Source organism: Cydia pomonella, chromosome 20 (assembly GCF_033807575.1).
Source record: "Cydia pomonella isolate Wapato2018A chromosome 20, ilCydPomo1, whole genome shotgun sequence".
NCBI classification, from domain to species: domain Eukaryota; kingdom Metazoa; phylum Arthropoda; class Insecta; order Lepidoptera; family Tortricidae; genus Cydia; species Cydia pomonella.
This window is the reverse complement of record NC_084722.1, coordinates 2,052,034-2,069,693: the sequence shown is the minus strand read 5'-3', so window position 1 is coordinate 2,069,693 and position 17,660 is coordinate 2,052,034. Positions and strand designations below refer to the sequence as shown.

At 40.9% G+C, this 17,660-nt stretch overlaps 1 protein-coding gene across 1 annotated transcript in view; it reads left to right on the top strand.

The window, feature by feature from the left end:
- Window positions 1–17,660, top strand: part of LOC133529104 (cholesterol transporter ABCA5-like) — a 73,909-nt gene that overhangs the window by 46,994 nt on the left and 9,255 nt on the right. The window contains exons 23-36 of the mRNA XM_061866725.1: window positions 37–223; window positions 1,822–1,938; window positions 2,378–2,597; window positions 9,925–10,012; window positions 10,580–10,748; window positions 12,218–12,367; window positions 12,453–12,659; window positions 13,536–13,696; window positions 14,070–14,277; window positions 14,646–14,737; window positions 14,818–14,905; window positions 15,796–15,874; window positions 16,163–16,289; window positions 17,085–17,248. Coding sequence (XP_061722709.1) covers window positions 37–223; window positions 1,822–1,938; window positions 2,378–2,597; window positions 9,925–10,012; window positions 10,580–10,748; window positions 12,218–12,367; window positions 12,453–12,659; window positions 13,536–13,696; window positions 14,070–14,277; window positions 14,646–14,737; window positions 14,818–14,905; window positions 15,796–15,874; window positions 16,163–16,289; window positions 17,085–17,248 — 2,057 coding nt within the window. The remainder of the gene's footprint in view (window positions 1–36; window positions 224–1,821; window positions 1,939–2,377; window positions 2,598–9,924; window positions 10,013–10,579; window positions 10,749–12,217; window positions 12,368–12,452; window positions 12,660–13,535; window positions 13,697–14,069; window positions 14,278–14,645; window positions 14,738–14,817; window positions 14,906–15,795; window positions 15,875–16,162; window positions 16,290–17,084; window positions 17,249–17,660) is intronic.

Below are 17,660 nucleotides of genomic sequence, written 5' to 3'. Positions count from 1 at the left end.
TGAATCAAGCAACATTAACAGGCTTGTTCCTTCCAGAATCCTGATGCACACCTCCGGCCAGCCAGAGAACTTCAGGCCAATCGAAGTGTTCGCTCACCCATTCCAACAGACGGAACAGCCGGAGGAATTCAACTTGGGAAATCTGGTCTGCGCCATCTTCATGGGAATGATCTTCGCGTTGGTTCCTGTCACCCTGGCTGTGGACATCGTGTATGATAGAGAGGTGGGTTAAGTAGACTAGGTGACAAGTTTTGCTAATGGTCTCAATCTTATTTCTTGTGAAGATTAAATTTGTATATGGAGCAAATTGCATTGAAGTAATGCAAAAGTCAGAAACAAGCGTTAATAACCGGCCAAGAGCATGTCGGGCCACGCTCAGTGTAGGGTTCCGTAGTTACTCTTCCGTCACAATAAGCTAAACTGGAGCTTAAAGTATAGTAAATTTTTAACCAAGGGATGAAACGGTAGCTTTCACCCGAGTTAAACAAATAGGCAAATTTGCATAATCAGTACCTAATGAAAGTAAGTCTTTTTACTATGAAGGGAAAACTTTTTGCGATAACTCAAAAACAGCTAAACTGATCATGTCCGCTATAGTTTTAATTTAATGTCTTTCTTAAGCTCTACTTCCACGATTTTTTTCATATTTTTTGGACCTATGGTTCAAAAGTTAGAGGGGGGGGGACACATTTTTTTTTTCTTTCGGAGCGATTATCTCCGAATATATTCACTTTATCAAAAAATGTTTCTTGAAAACCCCTATTAGTTTTGAAAGACCTTTCCAACGATACCCCACACTTTAGGGTTGAAGCGAAAAAAAAATTCACCCCCACTTTACGTGTAGGGGAGGTACCCTAAAAAAAATTAAATTTTTAGATTTTATTGTACGACTTTGTCGGCTTTATTGATTTATATATCCATGCCAAATTTCAGCTTTCTAGCACTAACGACCACGGAGCAAAGCCTCGGACAGACAGACAGACAGACAGACAGACAGACAGACAGACAGACAGACAGACAGACGGACATGGCGAAACTATAAGGGTTCCGTTTTATGCCATTTGGCTACGGAACCCTAAAAACGACCTTCAAAACACTTCTTACTAAATAAAACCATGATGTGTGTAATTAGTAATGCTTGAAATTAATAACAAATACCCAGACAATTGTTCTTTTTATTGTGAAATGTTGCATTAATAAAAAAAATTATATCAAAATCATTTGAATCAATGGTATTTTTTTGATTTTATACTTTAACTGTGGAAACTTTTGGTCTGGTATTTTTTTCCATTTAATTTTTTTTATCACCACTCCACCAAGTTATATTATAAACATGAGGATGCTCTAGGATCTTTAGACCAAACCTGATGCCGGCTGTACACACTCGTCGAGGGACCCAAAAACAGGCCGAGAACGCCTCTGGTCCTCTCCGATTGGGTCGGTTTTTACAAGCTTTTATTTAGCTTTTGATTGTATCTTACTGTGGGTCAAATCTTGGAAGCTAAATTTGACCCACTTGTCGATTTGCAATTGAGCTGGAATTTTGCATACATGTAAATTGGATGACAATGTAATATTATGATAACACGGAGCTGATCTGATGATAGAGACAGGAGGTGGCCATGGGAACTCTGTGATAAAACAACGCAAACTAACTTGCTTAGGGTTTGATAGAATTGTCTCGATGGGTATTAGTCGCCTGTGCAAAGAAAAGTACAGACTCTCGGCGAAAGGTTCTCGGCGAGTGTGTGTAGCCTGCATGAAATGTCTGAACGTATACTTGATCGACTATATTTGAAGACATGCTTTTTCCATTTTCAGATAAAAGCCAAGAACCAACTACGAGTGAACGGGCTGTCGATGAGCATGTACTTTCTCACGTATTTCACTATCCTGATCTTCATTATGATTGTAACGAGCATCGGTGTTTTGCTCTTGGTAAGTTTATCATTGCCTACTTTCTAACATCGAACCGAATAGCATCTGAGCTAACTTTGCACCTATTTGAATAGAACAAATTGATGCAGAGTCATTATAACTTATTTGTGGTACGTGACGCTATTTTTCAACGCTTCTCCGCCCAACACAGGCAATTCTTTGCTTACCGGGCGGCTCCATCCCCTAAATCATGGCCACATGGCCATTTTTAAGGTTTTTTAAGGAAATAAAGAATTTTGTATTTTGTATTTGTATTTGTATCTGATGAAGCTAAGTAGCCGATATTTAGCGTGATAACGTTTGATAACGTTACAAATAACTCCTGTTCCCCATTAACCAGTTTTAATAAATGGTTTTCAGTACCTATAATTATCCTAGTTCGTAGATCGCAACAGCAACATACTCAATTAATTTATACATTAACTCCATGATATTTCAGGTGATCCTCAATGACATTCCAAGCCTAACCAACGGCTCAGCCATCACGATGCTATCCTTCCTGCTCGCTCTCTACGCGCCGTCAGCCATTTTGTTCAACACGTGTCTCTCATACGTGTTCGACAAGATGGACTCCGCGCAGAGCATCATGCCCAACATAACTACGTGGGTCGGCGTTGTGCCGTTCGTGCTCGTTGCTGTTGTTGAAAAGTTCACCAGAGGTCAGTACAAAACAGTAGTAAAATAATCGTTACTAACACTCACATATCACATCGTTTTAGTAATTCTAGAATAATCCTTAAGCAGAGCTAATGCCATCTAGCAACATTATGACACAAAAAGTAAGGTATGTTTAGTGCGACATCTATTGGTAAAACTGTGGTCAGAAAATAAGCCATTAGTTAATTATTTGCCATAAAAGAGCGCTTTTTCCGTTTGATTGGTACTAGGTATAGGGACAGTGCGCGTTGGAGGGTCTGCCATCTTGTGACCTAAATTGGAAACATAAACATGTACATTGACACTTCACGCCAAAGTAAGTGCTGCCATCTACCGTTTTCGTACGTTTTCCTGTGCTTAGTAGGTTTTGTCATCTTGAGGGCTACTTTAGAAGCATAAACTGCACATTTACACCTCACACCAAAAATCTGATGTCCCCTGTGCTGCCCCCTACAGTTTATGCACGCTCTCTATATTAATTATAGCGTGTTAGTGACAAATAAGTATATCACCACGCCTGATAATAAACGGTTTAAAAAAGACAGTGTGCTCATCACGAAATGCTCATCATTAATTATGAGTTTATGATTCCATACAAATACATAAATTTTAGCCAAGACGGATACGTCAACAAGTTCGTAGACGTAAAGATCTGGTGTAACGTTATTATACGTATGTACAAATATTGTTCATTTTATTTAAGTGCATAAATCCCGATGATGTTTTTGCTGATGATACGACTTGATTCGTGGATTTATAATATTAGTGTAATACCGTTCCACAAATAGGCCCCGGTGTACAATTTATTTTTTATTTGTCGGAGCCAAATATATACTAATCAGTGTTGTATTGTTGTTTGAATCGTCCGATAGATGGCGCTGTACTGAGTGCATACTAGACAACTATTATGCTTCCACGAAAAGTAGGGAAGTGGAGAATATTTCATTTGTTTTGATGTTTACAAGACGGATACATTCTGAGGAAGAATTTTTAAAAACAGCAAACGCTGGTAAACAGCGACGCTGTTAAAAATTGTGAATAAAATGGCCAAGTAAGTAAGTAAGTAAATAAATATTCTTTCTTGCACCAACAATTATACATTTTACATACTTAACATGGTATACATACATACTACAAATACATTTTAAAGGAAAATATCAAGTGTGAGAATACTATCGCATAATTTTAACATTTTTGTTTACGCGATTTTTATTATTTGTTATCATGCAGTACAATGTTTATTACCACACCAGGAGGTTGATTCTAATTCATCAATTTCTTACTTAAACTGGTTTTGATACGACCCTGATGATTTTGAGTTACATCAAAATTGATCAAAACCTAACAAGTTATGAAATCTAAATAGGACCTTAGATTCGTAGTTTAAGAGTCCTTATTCCTACAGACGAGCGTATTTTGTAAAATGCTTCCTTTTTCATTCAAGATTACGACGTAACTATTAGTATTTATTCAAAAACTGATAACGTACTTAAATAATCGTTTCCTAAACTAGGGGCTCCAACAGTTCAAATTTTCATTTTCTCTTTTAAACCTCTTTTTTAATGAGGTTTTTTGGGAGTCTTTTCCAAATTTTGCAGTGAGATGTGGCGTTTCGGTTCTCAATTTTGCTATAAACAAGAATCATTTGGTACATGAATGACTACAATTTGATTCAACATATCTCGTACGAGGGGCTGGAATGATTAACAATCGAAGATTCATTTGAAAAAACTGATAAAATACCTTCCGAGTTTTCTTCATTTTTTTGGCGAAAACAGGGTTTTATTATATTTTATTTCCGCAAATTGTACGCATATTTTGCTTTAAAAATAATATTATAGCAAACTGTAACTTTATGTTAACCTATAAAAAAAAAATCGTAACTATGGGACCTACATTGCCGTAAATTTATATTTTTTTTAAAACACGTATAAATCACGCAGCAGCGACGCCCCGCTCTCAGTCCGCGCGGAGCGCGCTTAGAGGACGGACCTGCGCTCGATTGTCAGGCATTCGTTGCGATCGTAATCAGCTACGGAGTTCCGAGAAGTGCTATATACTGCGATTAGAAAATCTTAATAAAAGTTCATTTTTTACACTATGCTTAACAGACTCTCGCTTATTGATGGATTTTCAGTGTTACTTTTTTTTAAATACTAAGTCGGTGGCAAACAAGCATACGGCCCGCATATGTACGCCTGCAACTCCAGAGGAGTTACATGCGCGTTGCCGACCCTAACCCCCTCCCGCCCCTCGTTGAGCTCTGGCAACCTTACTCACCGGCAGGAACACAACACTATGAGTAAGGTCTAGTGTTATTTGGCTGCGATTTTCTGAAAAACGCATTTTCACTTGAAATTACGTTAGGGTTTGCATTATTATTTTTGACCCGGATGAAGTCCAAGTTCTCATGATGGAGTCAGGAGTTGGTCACCAGAACTCCTAATCTACTAATTATAATCCCATCGTGTTTGGGCTCAAAAGATTTGCCCTGACGAACACCATCGATCTAGATGAGGCCCAGGGTCTCATGATGGAGTCAGGAGTTGGTCACTAGAACTCCTAATCTACTCATTATAATTCCATCGTGTTTGGGCTCAACAGAGTTGCCCTGATGAGCACCTTCAATCTAGATGAGGTCCAGGGTCTCATGATGGAGTCAAGAGCTGGTCACCAGAACTCCTAATCTACTCATCATAACTCCATCGTGTTTGGGTTCAATAGAGTTGCCCTGACGAGCACCATCAATCTAGATGAGGTCCAGGGTCTCATGATGGGGTCAGGAGCTGGTCACCAGAACTCCTAATCTACTCATCATAACTCCATCGTGTTTGGGCTCAATAGATTTGCCCTGATGAACACCATCGATCTAGATGAGGCCCAGGGTCTCATGATGGAGTCAGGAGTAGGTCACTAGAACTCCTAATCTACTCATTATAATTCCATCGTATTCGAGCTCAATAGATTTGCCCTGACGAGTACCATCGATCTAGATGAGGCCCAGGGTCTCATGATGGAGTCAGGAGTTGGTCACTAGAACTCCTAATCTACTCATTATAATTCCATCGTGTTTGGGCTCAACAGAGTTGCCCTGATGAGCACCTTCAATCTAGATGAGGTCCAGGGTCTCATGATGGAGTCAGGAGCTGGTCACCAGAACTCCTAATCTACTCATCATAACTCCATCGTGTTTGGGTTCAATAGAGTTGTCCTGACGAGCACCATCAATCTAGATGAGGTCCAGGGTCTCATGATGGGGTCAGGAGCTGGTCACCAGAACTCCTAATCTACTCATCATAACTCCATCGTGTTTGGGCTCAATAGATTTGCCCTGATGAACACCATCGATCTAGATGAGGCCCAGGGTCTCATGATGGAGTCAGGAGTAGGTCACTAGAACTCCTACTCTACTCATCATAACTCCATCGTGTTTGGGCTCAATAGAGTTACCCTGACGAGCACCTTCAATCTAGATGAGGTCCAGGGTCTCATGATGGAGTCAGGAGCTGGTCACCAGAACTCCTAATCTACTCATCATAACCCCATCATGTTTGGGTTCAATAGAGTTGCCCTGACGAGCACCATCAATCTAGATGAGGTCCAGGGTCTCATGATGGAGTCAGGAGCTGGTTACCAGAACTCCTAATCTACTCATCATAACTCCATCGTGTTTGGGCTCAATAGATTTGCCCTGATGAACACCATCGATCTAGATGAGGCCCAGGGTCTCATGATGGAGTCAGGAGTTGGTCACCAGAACTCCTAATCTACTCATCATAACCTCATCGTGTTCGGGCTCAATAGATTTGCCCTGACGAGCATCATCAATCTAGATAAAGTCCAGGGTCTCATGATGGAGTCAGGAGTTGGTCACTAGAACTCCTAATCTACTCATTATAATTCCAACGTGTTTGGGCTCAAAAGATTTGCCCTGACGAGCACCATCGATCTAGATGAGGTCCAGGGTCTCATGATGGAGTCAGGAGTTGGTCACCAGAACTCCTAATCTACTCATCATAACTCCATCGTGTATGGGCTCAATAGAGTTGCCCTGACGAGCACCATCAATCTAGATCAGGTCCAGGGTCTCATGATGGACTCAGGAGTTGATCACCAGAACTCCTAGTCTATTCATCATAACTCCATCGTGTTTGGGCTCAAAAGATTTGCCCTGACGAGTACCATCGATCTAGATTAAGTCGAGGGTCTCATGATGGACTCAGTAATTGGTCACCAGACCTCCTAATCTATTCATCATAATGGTAATTTGATGGTGCTTGTCGGAGTAAATCTATTGAGCCCAAGCACGATGGAGTTATGATAAATAGATTACGAGTTCTGGTGACCAACTCCTGACTCCATCATGAGACCCTGGACTTCATCTAGATCGATGGTACTCGTCAGGGCAAATCTTTTGAGCCCAAGCACGATGGAATTATAATGAGTAGATTAGGAGTTCTAGTGACCAACTCCTGACTCCATCATGAGACCCTGAACATCATCTAGATTGATGGTGCTCGTGAGGGCAAATCTATTGAGCCCAAACACGATGGAGTTATGATGAGTAGATTAGGAATTATGGTGACCAACTCCTGACTCCATCATGAGACCCTGGACTTCATCTAGATCGATGGTACTCGTCAGGGCAAATCTTTTGAGCCCAAACACGATGGAATTATAATGAGTAAATTAGGAGTTCTAGTGACCAACTCCTGACTCCATCATGAGACCCTGAACATCATCTAGATTGATGGTGCTCGTGAGGGCAAATCTATTGAGCCCAAACACGATGGAGTTATGATGAGTAGATTAGGAATTATGGTGACCAACTCCTGACTCCATCATGAGACCCTGGACTTCATCTAGATCGATGGTACTCGTCAGGGCAAATCTTTTGAGCCCAAACACGATGGAATTATAATGAGTAAATTAGGAGTTCTAGTGACCAACTCCTGACTCCATCATGAGACCCTGAACATCATCTAGATTGATGGTGCTCGTGAGGGCAAATCTATTGAGCCCAAACACGATGGAGTTATGATGAGTAGATTAGGAATTATGGTGACCAACTCCTGACTCCATCATGAGACCCTGGACTTCATCTAGATCGATGGTACTCGTCAGGGCAAATCTTTTGAGCCCAAACACGATGGAATTATAATGAGTAGATTAGGAGTTCTGGTGACCAACTCCTGACTCCATCATGAGACCCTGGACTTCATCTAGATCGATGGTACTCGTCAGGGCAAATCTTTTGAGCCCAAACACGATGGAATTATAATGAGTAGATTAGGAGTTCTAGTGACCAACTCCTGACTCCATCATGAGACCCTGAACATCATCTAGATTGATGGTGCTCGTGAGGGCAAATCTATTGAGCCCAAACACGATGGAGTTATGATGAGTAGATTAGGAATTATGGTGACCAACTCCTGACTCCATCATGAGACCCTGGACTTCATCTAGATCGATGGTACTCGTCAGGGCAAATCTTTTGAGCCCAAACACGATGGAATTATAATGAGTAGATTAGGAGTTCTGGTGACCAACTCCTGACTCCATCATGAGACCCTGGACTTCATCTAGATCGATGGTACTCGTCAGGGCAAATCTTTTGAGCCCAAACACGATGGAATTATAATGAGTAGATTAGGAGTTCTGGTGACCAACTCCTGACTCCATCATGAGATCCTGGACTTCATCTAGATCGATGGTACTCGTCAGGGCAAATCTTTTGAGCCCAAACACGATGGAATTATAATGAGTAGATTAGGAGTTCTAGTGACCAACTCCTGACTCCATCATGAGACCCTGAACATCATCTAGATTGATGATGCTCGTGAGGGCAAATCTATTGAGCCCAAACACGATGGAGTTATGATGAGTAGATTAGGAATTATGGTGACCAACTCCTGACTCCATCATGAGACCCTGGACTTCATCTAGATCGATGGTACTCGTCAGGGCAAATCTTTTGAGCCCAAACACGATGGAATTATAATGAGTAGATTAGGAGTTCTGGTGACCAACTCCTGACTCCATCATGAGACCTTGGACTTCATTTAGATCGATGGTACTCGTCAGGGCAAATCTATTGAGCTCGAATACGATGGAATTATAATGAGTAGATTAGGAGTTCTAGTGACCTACTCCTGACTCCATCATGAGACCCTGGACTTCATCTAGATTGATGGTGCTCATCAGGGTAAATCTATTGAGCCCAAACTCGATGGAGTTATGATGAGTAGATTAGGAGTTCTGGGGAGTTCTGGTGACCAACTCCTGACTCCGTCATGAGACCCTGGACCTCATCTAGATCGATGGTGTTCGTCAGGGCAAATCTTTTGAGCCCAAGCACGATGGAATTATAATTAGATTAGGAGTTCTGGTGACCAACTCCTGACTCCATCATAAGAACCTGGATGGACTTCATTCGGGTCAAAAATAATAATACAAACCCTAACGTGATTTCAAATAACACTGAAACTCTATAGCACTAATGTGCGCAAACAATTGGCATCTTGACTACGCAGCATGGGTGCGTAGCCACCATGCCAATCGATACGACAACGAAACACTATCTGTCTCTCTCTCGTACTAATATGCACAAACGATTGGCATCTTGGCTGGGCAGCATGCGTGCGTAGCCAACATGCCAAACGTTTACGATACGACAAGGAAACACTATCTGTCTCTCTATCGCACTGATATGCGCAATCGATTGGCTTCTTGGCTAGGTATCATGGGTGCGTAGCCAACATGCCAATCGTTTACGATACGACAACGAAACACTACTCTCTCTCTATCGCACTAATATACGCAAACGATTGGTATTTTGGCTAGGCACTAAGCAAGTGTGTGGCCAACATGCCAATCGTTTACGATACGACAACGAAACACTATCTGTCTCTCTATCGCACTAATATACTTTATTTATACCTGCAGTCATTTAGTAACTTCTTCATTTTCCATTGGTGTGAAAGAGACAGAATAAAGAGCAAGGGTTATAGTACACTCTGTAGTCTGTACACTTAGTAGTCGTGTACATAAAAAAAAAAAACTACTGTGCATATACAATAAAATAAAGAGTGCCCATATGATATCATATGACACTAAAATTAATGTTGCTTGAAATTATATTGAAAACTATCAAGATTATTCTAGTCTGCATTGAAACGCGCGTCGCGTTGCCGGCGCTCGCGTACCGAGCGCCAACGCCATCTATCGAGCGTTATTTCGTGAAATCGGAGAACGCTCCAAGGATTAAGGGCTCTTAAATGTAACCGTTATGGAAAACAAAATATCACTTTTTTTTGTATATTGTTTCAGGCAACGACGTGGCATTCTGGCTGCACTTCATATTCAGTTTCCTGAACGTCTTGTACATACCGTACGCCATCATCTACTACGTTGATAGGTAGGACAAACGAGATAGTGTTCAATCTTTTTAATATTATTGCTATTTCAGTTTTTCCAGTCAATTCCAATCTCGTGGTATAAAAAATGTTTTATTTCAGACCTGACACGATCCATATTAAATTAGTAACACAGCAAAACATATTAATTAAAACCTATTTACACCCCGCGGACCGATTTTGCAGATTTAAGATCCTAAATCCGATGTCGGATCGGGCAATGTAAAAACGTTCTTATGAAGCTTACTGTGTAACTTAGGCCTGTTTGTGTAAAATTGTTCATATTCCGTATTGTTAAATTTCGACGATCGGTCTGGCCTAGTGGGTAGTGACCCTGCCTATGAAGCCGATGGTCCCGGGTTCAAATCCTGGTAAGGGCATTTATTTCGTGTGATGAGCACGGATATTTGTGCCTGAGTCATTGGTGTATTCTATGTATTTAAGTATTTATAAATATTTATATATAATATATATCGTTGTCTAAGTACCCTGAACACAAGCCTTATTGAGGTTAATGTAGGACATAGTCAATTTGTGTAGTAATGTCCTATAATATTTATTTATTCCAGGGTGTACGTGACATGCAACTTACGCGGTCTTTGCACCACTCCAGCACTATGGAGTTACTTCACAGCGGAGATCTGGGTGTTGATCGTGGCCATGGTGTTCCATGTTCCTGTCTGCGGGGCTGCGTTACTGGCAGCTGACCGGCTCAAGTCCGGCGGACGACTCTGCAAGGTAAGGCACTTTATGAGCTACGAAAGAATCCAGGAACTGCTTTGACTTCGACATGTTGAACATGATGTCCTTTGAATTTTGGGTGTTCGAGTTCATCGAAATTCGGGCGACACTGCAAGGTCAGAAGAATAAAAATAAACATAACAAAAAACGTGGTAATCTGTGTTTAGGAATATATTATTTCATCTAGCAACATTAAACGTCAAATTTACGTTCCTTCATTCTACCGGATATCCACCTTCATTAAGTAATTTTTCATATTGAAAGACGACTGGACAAAAACCAATCGTGGCCGATGCAACGTGCCTGCACTTAAATTTATTTTAAAGTTAAAATATCAATCCCTATCGACTTCGGGCCTTACGCATTTTATTTTGTTGTAAGTGTACACTGACTGACAATGATTAGTGAGATTGAAGATATAGTGGGCCCGCTCAACGAGGGAAACTCAAGACATTTTATCTCACTGATCACAGGCACTGTTAAAATCCTTTCTTATTTCCGTTCTTTTCTATTATGTTCCTAACAATCTGAATAATCTAATTGATTGGCGCTTAACTTTCCCCAAAAAAAAAACCCATTAAATAGGTATGGCATTACATAAACAAATATTCACAGTAATCTTTTGAACTGCTTTGTTTCTTGCTAACCTCAGAATATAGGAATGCTTTTCTTTCCGAACCGGTTAAAGTTTTTGAGAAATATATGATCAACGAGCGAATAGAAGCGAAGTTTCTAGATTCAACTTGAAACGCAACTGGCTAGGGACACATCCCGGCATTTCAATATTTTTTGATTTTAAATAGTTTGTTCCACAATAATTTTAGACAATTTGTTTTATTTTAAATGAAATTAGGTATAGTGTTGAGGAGGAGGAGGGGCGTAGTGTAGGAGCATATATTTTTTTAATGCCTAAAAGCGAACTACTAGCAGTAATAAATAAATAATAATAAATAAATATTATAGGACATTATTACACAAATTGACTAAGTCCCACAGTAAGCTCAATAAGGCTTGTGTTGAGGGTACTTAGACAACGATATATATAATATATAAATATTTATAAATACTTAAATACATAGAAAACAGCCCATGACTCAGGAACAAATATCCATGCTCATCACACAAATACATGCCCTTACCAGGATTTGAACCCGGGACCATCAGCTTCGTAGGCAGGGTCACTACCCACTAGGCCAGACCGGTCGTCAATAATGAAGCTATGGTGGCCGAGTGATTCAGCCGTGTATGTGTATTTCGTAATATACACATAATGTAACACACCCAGTAATAATATAAAAGTATAATAGCTATTCTAACTAACTAACTGCTTTGGCTCAGCGATCCAAAAAGAATCTTGGCCTCCGAAACGAGAGAACGCCACCTGTCCCGATCTAGCGCGGTTAATGTATAATAGCTATTCAGTTTAACGAAATTCAAACTAAAACAAAATAACTGTTTTATTACAGAAACGGGCTAGTGAACCTCAAGAGCCCCCCGACCCTGAAATAGAAGCAGGGGGCGAAGCGGGGGAAGATGAAGACGTGAGACGCGAGCGGCGTCGGGTCGCCGCCATCTTGCAAAACAAGGGCAAGGCGGCGCCTGCGCTGGTGGTGCATGTAAGTAGCACATATCAATACGAAATATGTACCTACTAACAATAAAAAATATACTCGAAAAAAACAGATCGATTGTTTTTTTCAGAATCTCCGTAAAGAGTTCAAAGTTCGCGGCACGGGTGAAGCATCGTGCTGCGGGCCGAGCGACGTGCCGGCGCGCAAGGCCGGCGTGGCGCGCCTCAGCCTCGCCGTGGAGGGCGGCGAGGTGTTCGGGCTGCTGGGCCATAATGGCGCCGGGAAAACTACTACTATGAAGATTATTACGGCTGAGATCAGGCCGACATGTGGTTCGGTAAGTGTATCGTATAGAAACCATTCAGTGCAGTTCACAAGATCAGATCAAGGCCGGCGTGGCGCGCCTAAGCCTTGCTGTAGAGGGTGGCGAAGTGTTTGGTTTGTTAGGTCATAATAGGGCTGGGAAAACTACTACTATGAAGATAGGTACATCTGAGGCAAGACCTACTTGTAGCTTTAAAAAAAGACCATTCAAAACAGTTCACAAGGTCAGACCACTAATTCAGATCCAGTCAACATTAGAAGTTATATAAATCTTTGACATTAGGTACCACTAAAATATCAAACTACAAGCCATCGGATTATAGATACAATGGCGCGTGATGGTTGTACCGGGTGTGGCCGGAGGGTGCCAGGAGCAAAAAATTTAACTGTAGGCTGTACTCCTCAAACTGACTATCATTTATTCAGCAACTTTTAAAAATAACTTTTATTTAGATTTCTAGAACACTTTAAAGTTTATTCTAGGACGCAATGTAATGCGAATTTTGTTATGTTTAAAGCGTGACAATCAACGTCAATTACACTAATGACGGCGTACATTGAAGGTAATATTTAATTTGTATGAAAAATAGCAAGTCTAAAGAATTCCTAATTGTCAAAAATCGCTGAACAAATGTTGCTAAGTGTGACGAGTACAGCCTACAGATAAATTTATTGCTCGTGTTACAGGCCATACCCGGTATAATAAAAAAATACACAAGTTTGCTTAAATCAGTATACTAAAGCAGATATGCGACCTTGAAACTCCCAATTCCAGTCAGTCTACATACAGACAAATATTACGTGTGAAAAAAAATTCAAATGATCCGTTTCAAATCATCTCCTTAATTTTATATAGCCAATATAAACAAATCTCTTGGTCTGATTGCAGGTGATGCTGGGTGGCCAGAACGTCTGTGACAACGCAGCGTCAGCCTTCCAGGTGCTCGGCTACTGTCCACAGCATGACGCTCTGTGGAAGAACGTCACCATACGTGAGCATATTGAGTGCTACGCGGCCATTAGAGGTGTCAGCAAGTCTGATATACCCAAGTAAGTATACTCCAGATTCCAGCAGACTCCCTCCATTCATCTACTCTCCTACTCTGTATATGTAGATGTACAAACAGCAACACCCATCGGTGGACCTTATACCTTTTGTAATAAAGTCCACCGATGGACAATTAACAGTGTAGGCGATGGTAAGTTTCAAGATTCTTCTGATTAAAAGCCGTAAGCGATTTATCTTATCTCTGACATTCTCTACTTAAGATACAACGACGATGACACTTTGGCGAACGTTATATTTGTTCGTCTCAACCCTAATTTTGAAACACAGTACTTTTTTATAATATTTTATTTTCTGTTCTAGTAGATGACTTTTAAAACACTTACCATATCGGATATGCAACACCTTTCCTTTCAGGATAGTAGACGCATACCTAAACGGTCTGCAAATAATGGAGCACGCGAACAAAAACGCCGAAGAATGCTCGGGCGGCACGCGGAGGAAGCTCTCATTCGCGTTGGCTATGGTTGGGGGACCGAGAGTGGTCCTGCTGGATGAACCTAGCACGGGCATGGACCCTAGGTCTAAGCGGTTCCTGTGGAACACCATCCTGGCCAGCTTCCAGGTGAGGAATCCGACACTAAGGTCTTACACTAAAAGCTTGAGTACTACGAAAAGTACAATCCTGGTTTTTCGGGCTATAACTATACCCGTTTGATAGTCTGACATTTAGATATTGCACATCGAGCAAAAAGATAGTGCTGCTCGCTACACTACAGTTACGCATGTTTCGTTACACGTAGGGTTTGCTGACTTGTGACCTAAATAGGAACTTAAACTTGACTTTGACACTGCGCCGATACACAGGAGGCTCCTGTGCTGCACCCTACAGTTCGTGTAAGCTTCCCATTTAGAATCAAAAATGTATAAGAATGTAGACGGTTAGAAATATAATCACATACCTGGCCAGTTCATAACTTACTTTTTTCACAGGGTAAAAAGGGTGCTATTCTTACAACACATTCCATGGAAGAGGCTGATGCTTTATGTTCTAGAGTCGGGATAATGGTTAAAGGTGGCCTTAGGTAAGATATGCCTCATTGTGATTTAATTAAATAAACTCTTTACCTATGAACGATTTCCTGTACCTTTTCTTCTTTTTTAGGTGTATTGGTTCGACGCAACATCTGAAGAATTTATATGGGGCTGGTTACACGTTAGAAATGAAGATTGGACAGCCGTATCAGAAATCGGTATTTTTTCAAACTCAATTGAATAGTACAACAACTCTTTTTCACCTCCTTAGTCCGTTGGAATTGTAGTCACCAGCAAGGATCGGAAAAACTCCCGTAATTAAAAACATCACCATAATTCAGGACCCATTTATGAGTCGAAAATGTACGTTTACAGTGGACGGACGTCACTGGGGCATATTAAATCGTTGACATTAGTATAAGGAACTCTCTGTTGTACGGAACAGGATCGTTTTCAAAATGACGGGCGTTTCTCCGAGTTGATGGTTACGTAACGTAAGCGTAAAACAATTATGCGCCAGTTGTCTCTTGTTGCGTCTGAAGAATATTTCCTAATGCATATTATGATACTGTTAACTCATAACTGGCCGACAAGTCAATATAATTTGGAATATATTAAAAATATCAATAGGCTAATACTGATTGGCAAAAACCAGGTAAAAGACCATGGAACCGCAGTAAAACGAGGACTACTTATTCATGAAGACTTTCCATTTGCCATTCCAGCTTTCCACGAAGCTTTTAAATAAAAAACTCACTAGTTTTCACAGCTCAGCAGGATCATAACACAGACAGCTCGTTGCTAAGAAAACCAAGAAATAGGCGTTCCGCAACCATGGGCGTAAGCAGGTACAGGCAGGGGGGGCCTGCCTGTACCTGCCTCCCCCTAGAACTCAAATTTAACATACAATATATGCCTCTCCGCAACGTCCTCACCCCCCAAGGCCTCCGGCGATATCAACTTATGCCCCCCCCCCCCCCCCCTAGTTCACTGGCTAGCTACGCCCTTGTCCGCAACGATTTAGAGAGCTGAGGAGAAGAGTGAACAGCAATTTTAGCAATCAAGTACAACTTGCGTGTATTTGCGTAATACGAACATTCTATTACAGGTGCTAGAATCAGAGTCACTGTCGCCTTCCCCGCTAAGGTCGACAGAGAATTCTCCGTCATTGGGAGAGGCCGATGAAGGTATCAGTAAAATACTTCTTTGTGTCAATTTAGTAGTCTAGGCCATAAAAGCATAGAATGCAGTGAGTGAAATGACTGAATCTAATGGTACTTATGTTCTTTATACCAATTTCTACCATTTTGAACTTTTTCCAAAAATCGAAATGACAGAAAAATTCTATCCAACTACTGAATCTGCATGGATGTAGGCAGGTACACAATTTTACATACAATGTATGCCGCTCGGCGTCTGCCCCCCTAGGCCTCCGGCTTCGACGCGGGCTAGTTAATAATTTGGTGTGTTTCCAGGCAACTCACGCACGGGGTCGATGTGCGCGGAGGGAGCGGAAGCGGAGGCGGAAGCGGAAACCGTGGACGTTAGCATACACACGCCATTGGTGGCTGGCACGCCAATGCGACACCAAACACACCAAAGGTACCTACCTTGTTTAGTTTTTGACTGATTTAAGAACCATGAGAACCTCATGGTAGTATGATTCTTGTAGTATTGATACTACAATACAAGCAACATACTTTTGATTAATAAATTTAGACTTTGTTATATAGGTACAAAATCAGATGAATTTAAACCATCTGTAAACGAGAGCAGTGGGCTGACACTGATCCTTTCGAGTATTCTCGGCTTCCTTCGGCTCAGCATTGCTCCGAGAAGTTATTAGGGTTGGCACAACTTAACGTCCCTTTGCGTGCACAACCACAGATAATATAATGTCTCGAATTTTGACAACCCTAAAGAGTCGAAAGGGATAGTGCCATACATTAGAAAGGAACAGCATGATTCGTCCCTGAATCGCTGTCAAACTTCGGTTTTGTAGGAAGTGTCATTTCTGAACGGTAGTACTATTATTTATTCTGTGTACGAGAGTGTGATCCCGATCCCACAACCTCTGGTTTTGAAGTCACAGGACTTACCGCTAAACTAAACGATTTCTAGCAACGACAACTAATACCAGACATAACTATAGTCTGTCAAGCCATTTCCGTCAATAGAAAATGCGGAAAATTTTAAAAAAGTAAGCTCGAAGGGTTATTGTCCCATAGAAAATTTGATTTCGTGCCTCTTCTACTGACAAAGTTGTTTGACTTATATGTTACGAATACGTAAATGTTCATGCCAAGTTTCATGTAATTTAAGGATGTCTTGTTCTAATCCTTGTTTTGATCGGAAAATACATGGTTCGATTTTGATATCGTAACTTTTGCTTCTCAGGATGGAATCCTCAGGGGGTGTGAGCGCAGAAGCCTGCGTGTCTCTCGTGAACCAGTTGTTCCCGGCAGCAGTTCTGGAAGAGAATTTCGCGGACCGTCTTGTTTTCTCCGTGCCTCAATCATCAGTCTCCAGTTTAGCTCGCTGCTTCCAGCAGATTGAGGAAGGTGAGTAAATTCTTTTACTATTCCAGGAGTTTCTGTAGTTCCGCTGAATTTCGTCTTTAGTCTATTTAGTTTGTCGTACAGTGCTTACAAAAATTAAATAAAAAATATTACCTAGGTACATTTATAGTCAAAATCTATTCAGAAAACTAAGACGCAAAGCAACATAAGTAGATATTTTTATTCATATTCTCTATTTTTTATTGATCATACATTATCATAGATGCGTAATATTTCAGATATATATACAAATAAACTTAGGCAGGTATGATTGTAAACATTGAAAAAAAAAAAACATAAATTGCCAATGAAATAACTACACCCCGTCCCAATCAATACGTTAGGCAAAAGTTGCTACAAATAAAAGTATTGAAGTATAAACAAGCATCATTAATTTAAATATTTTGAATTGGAA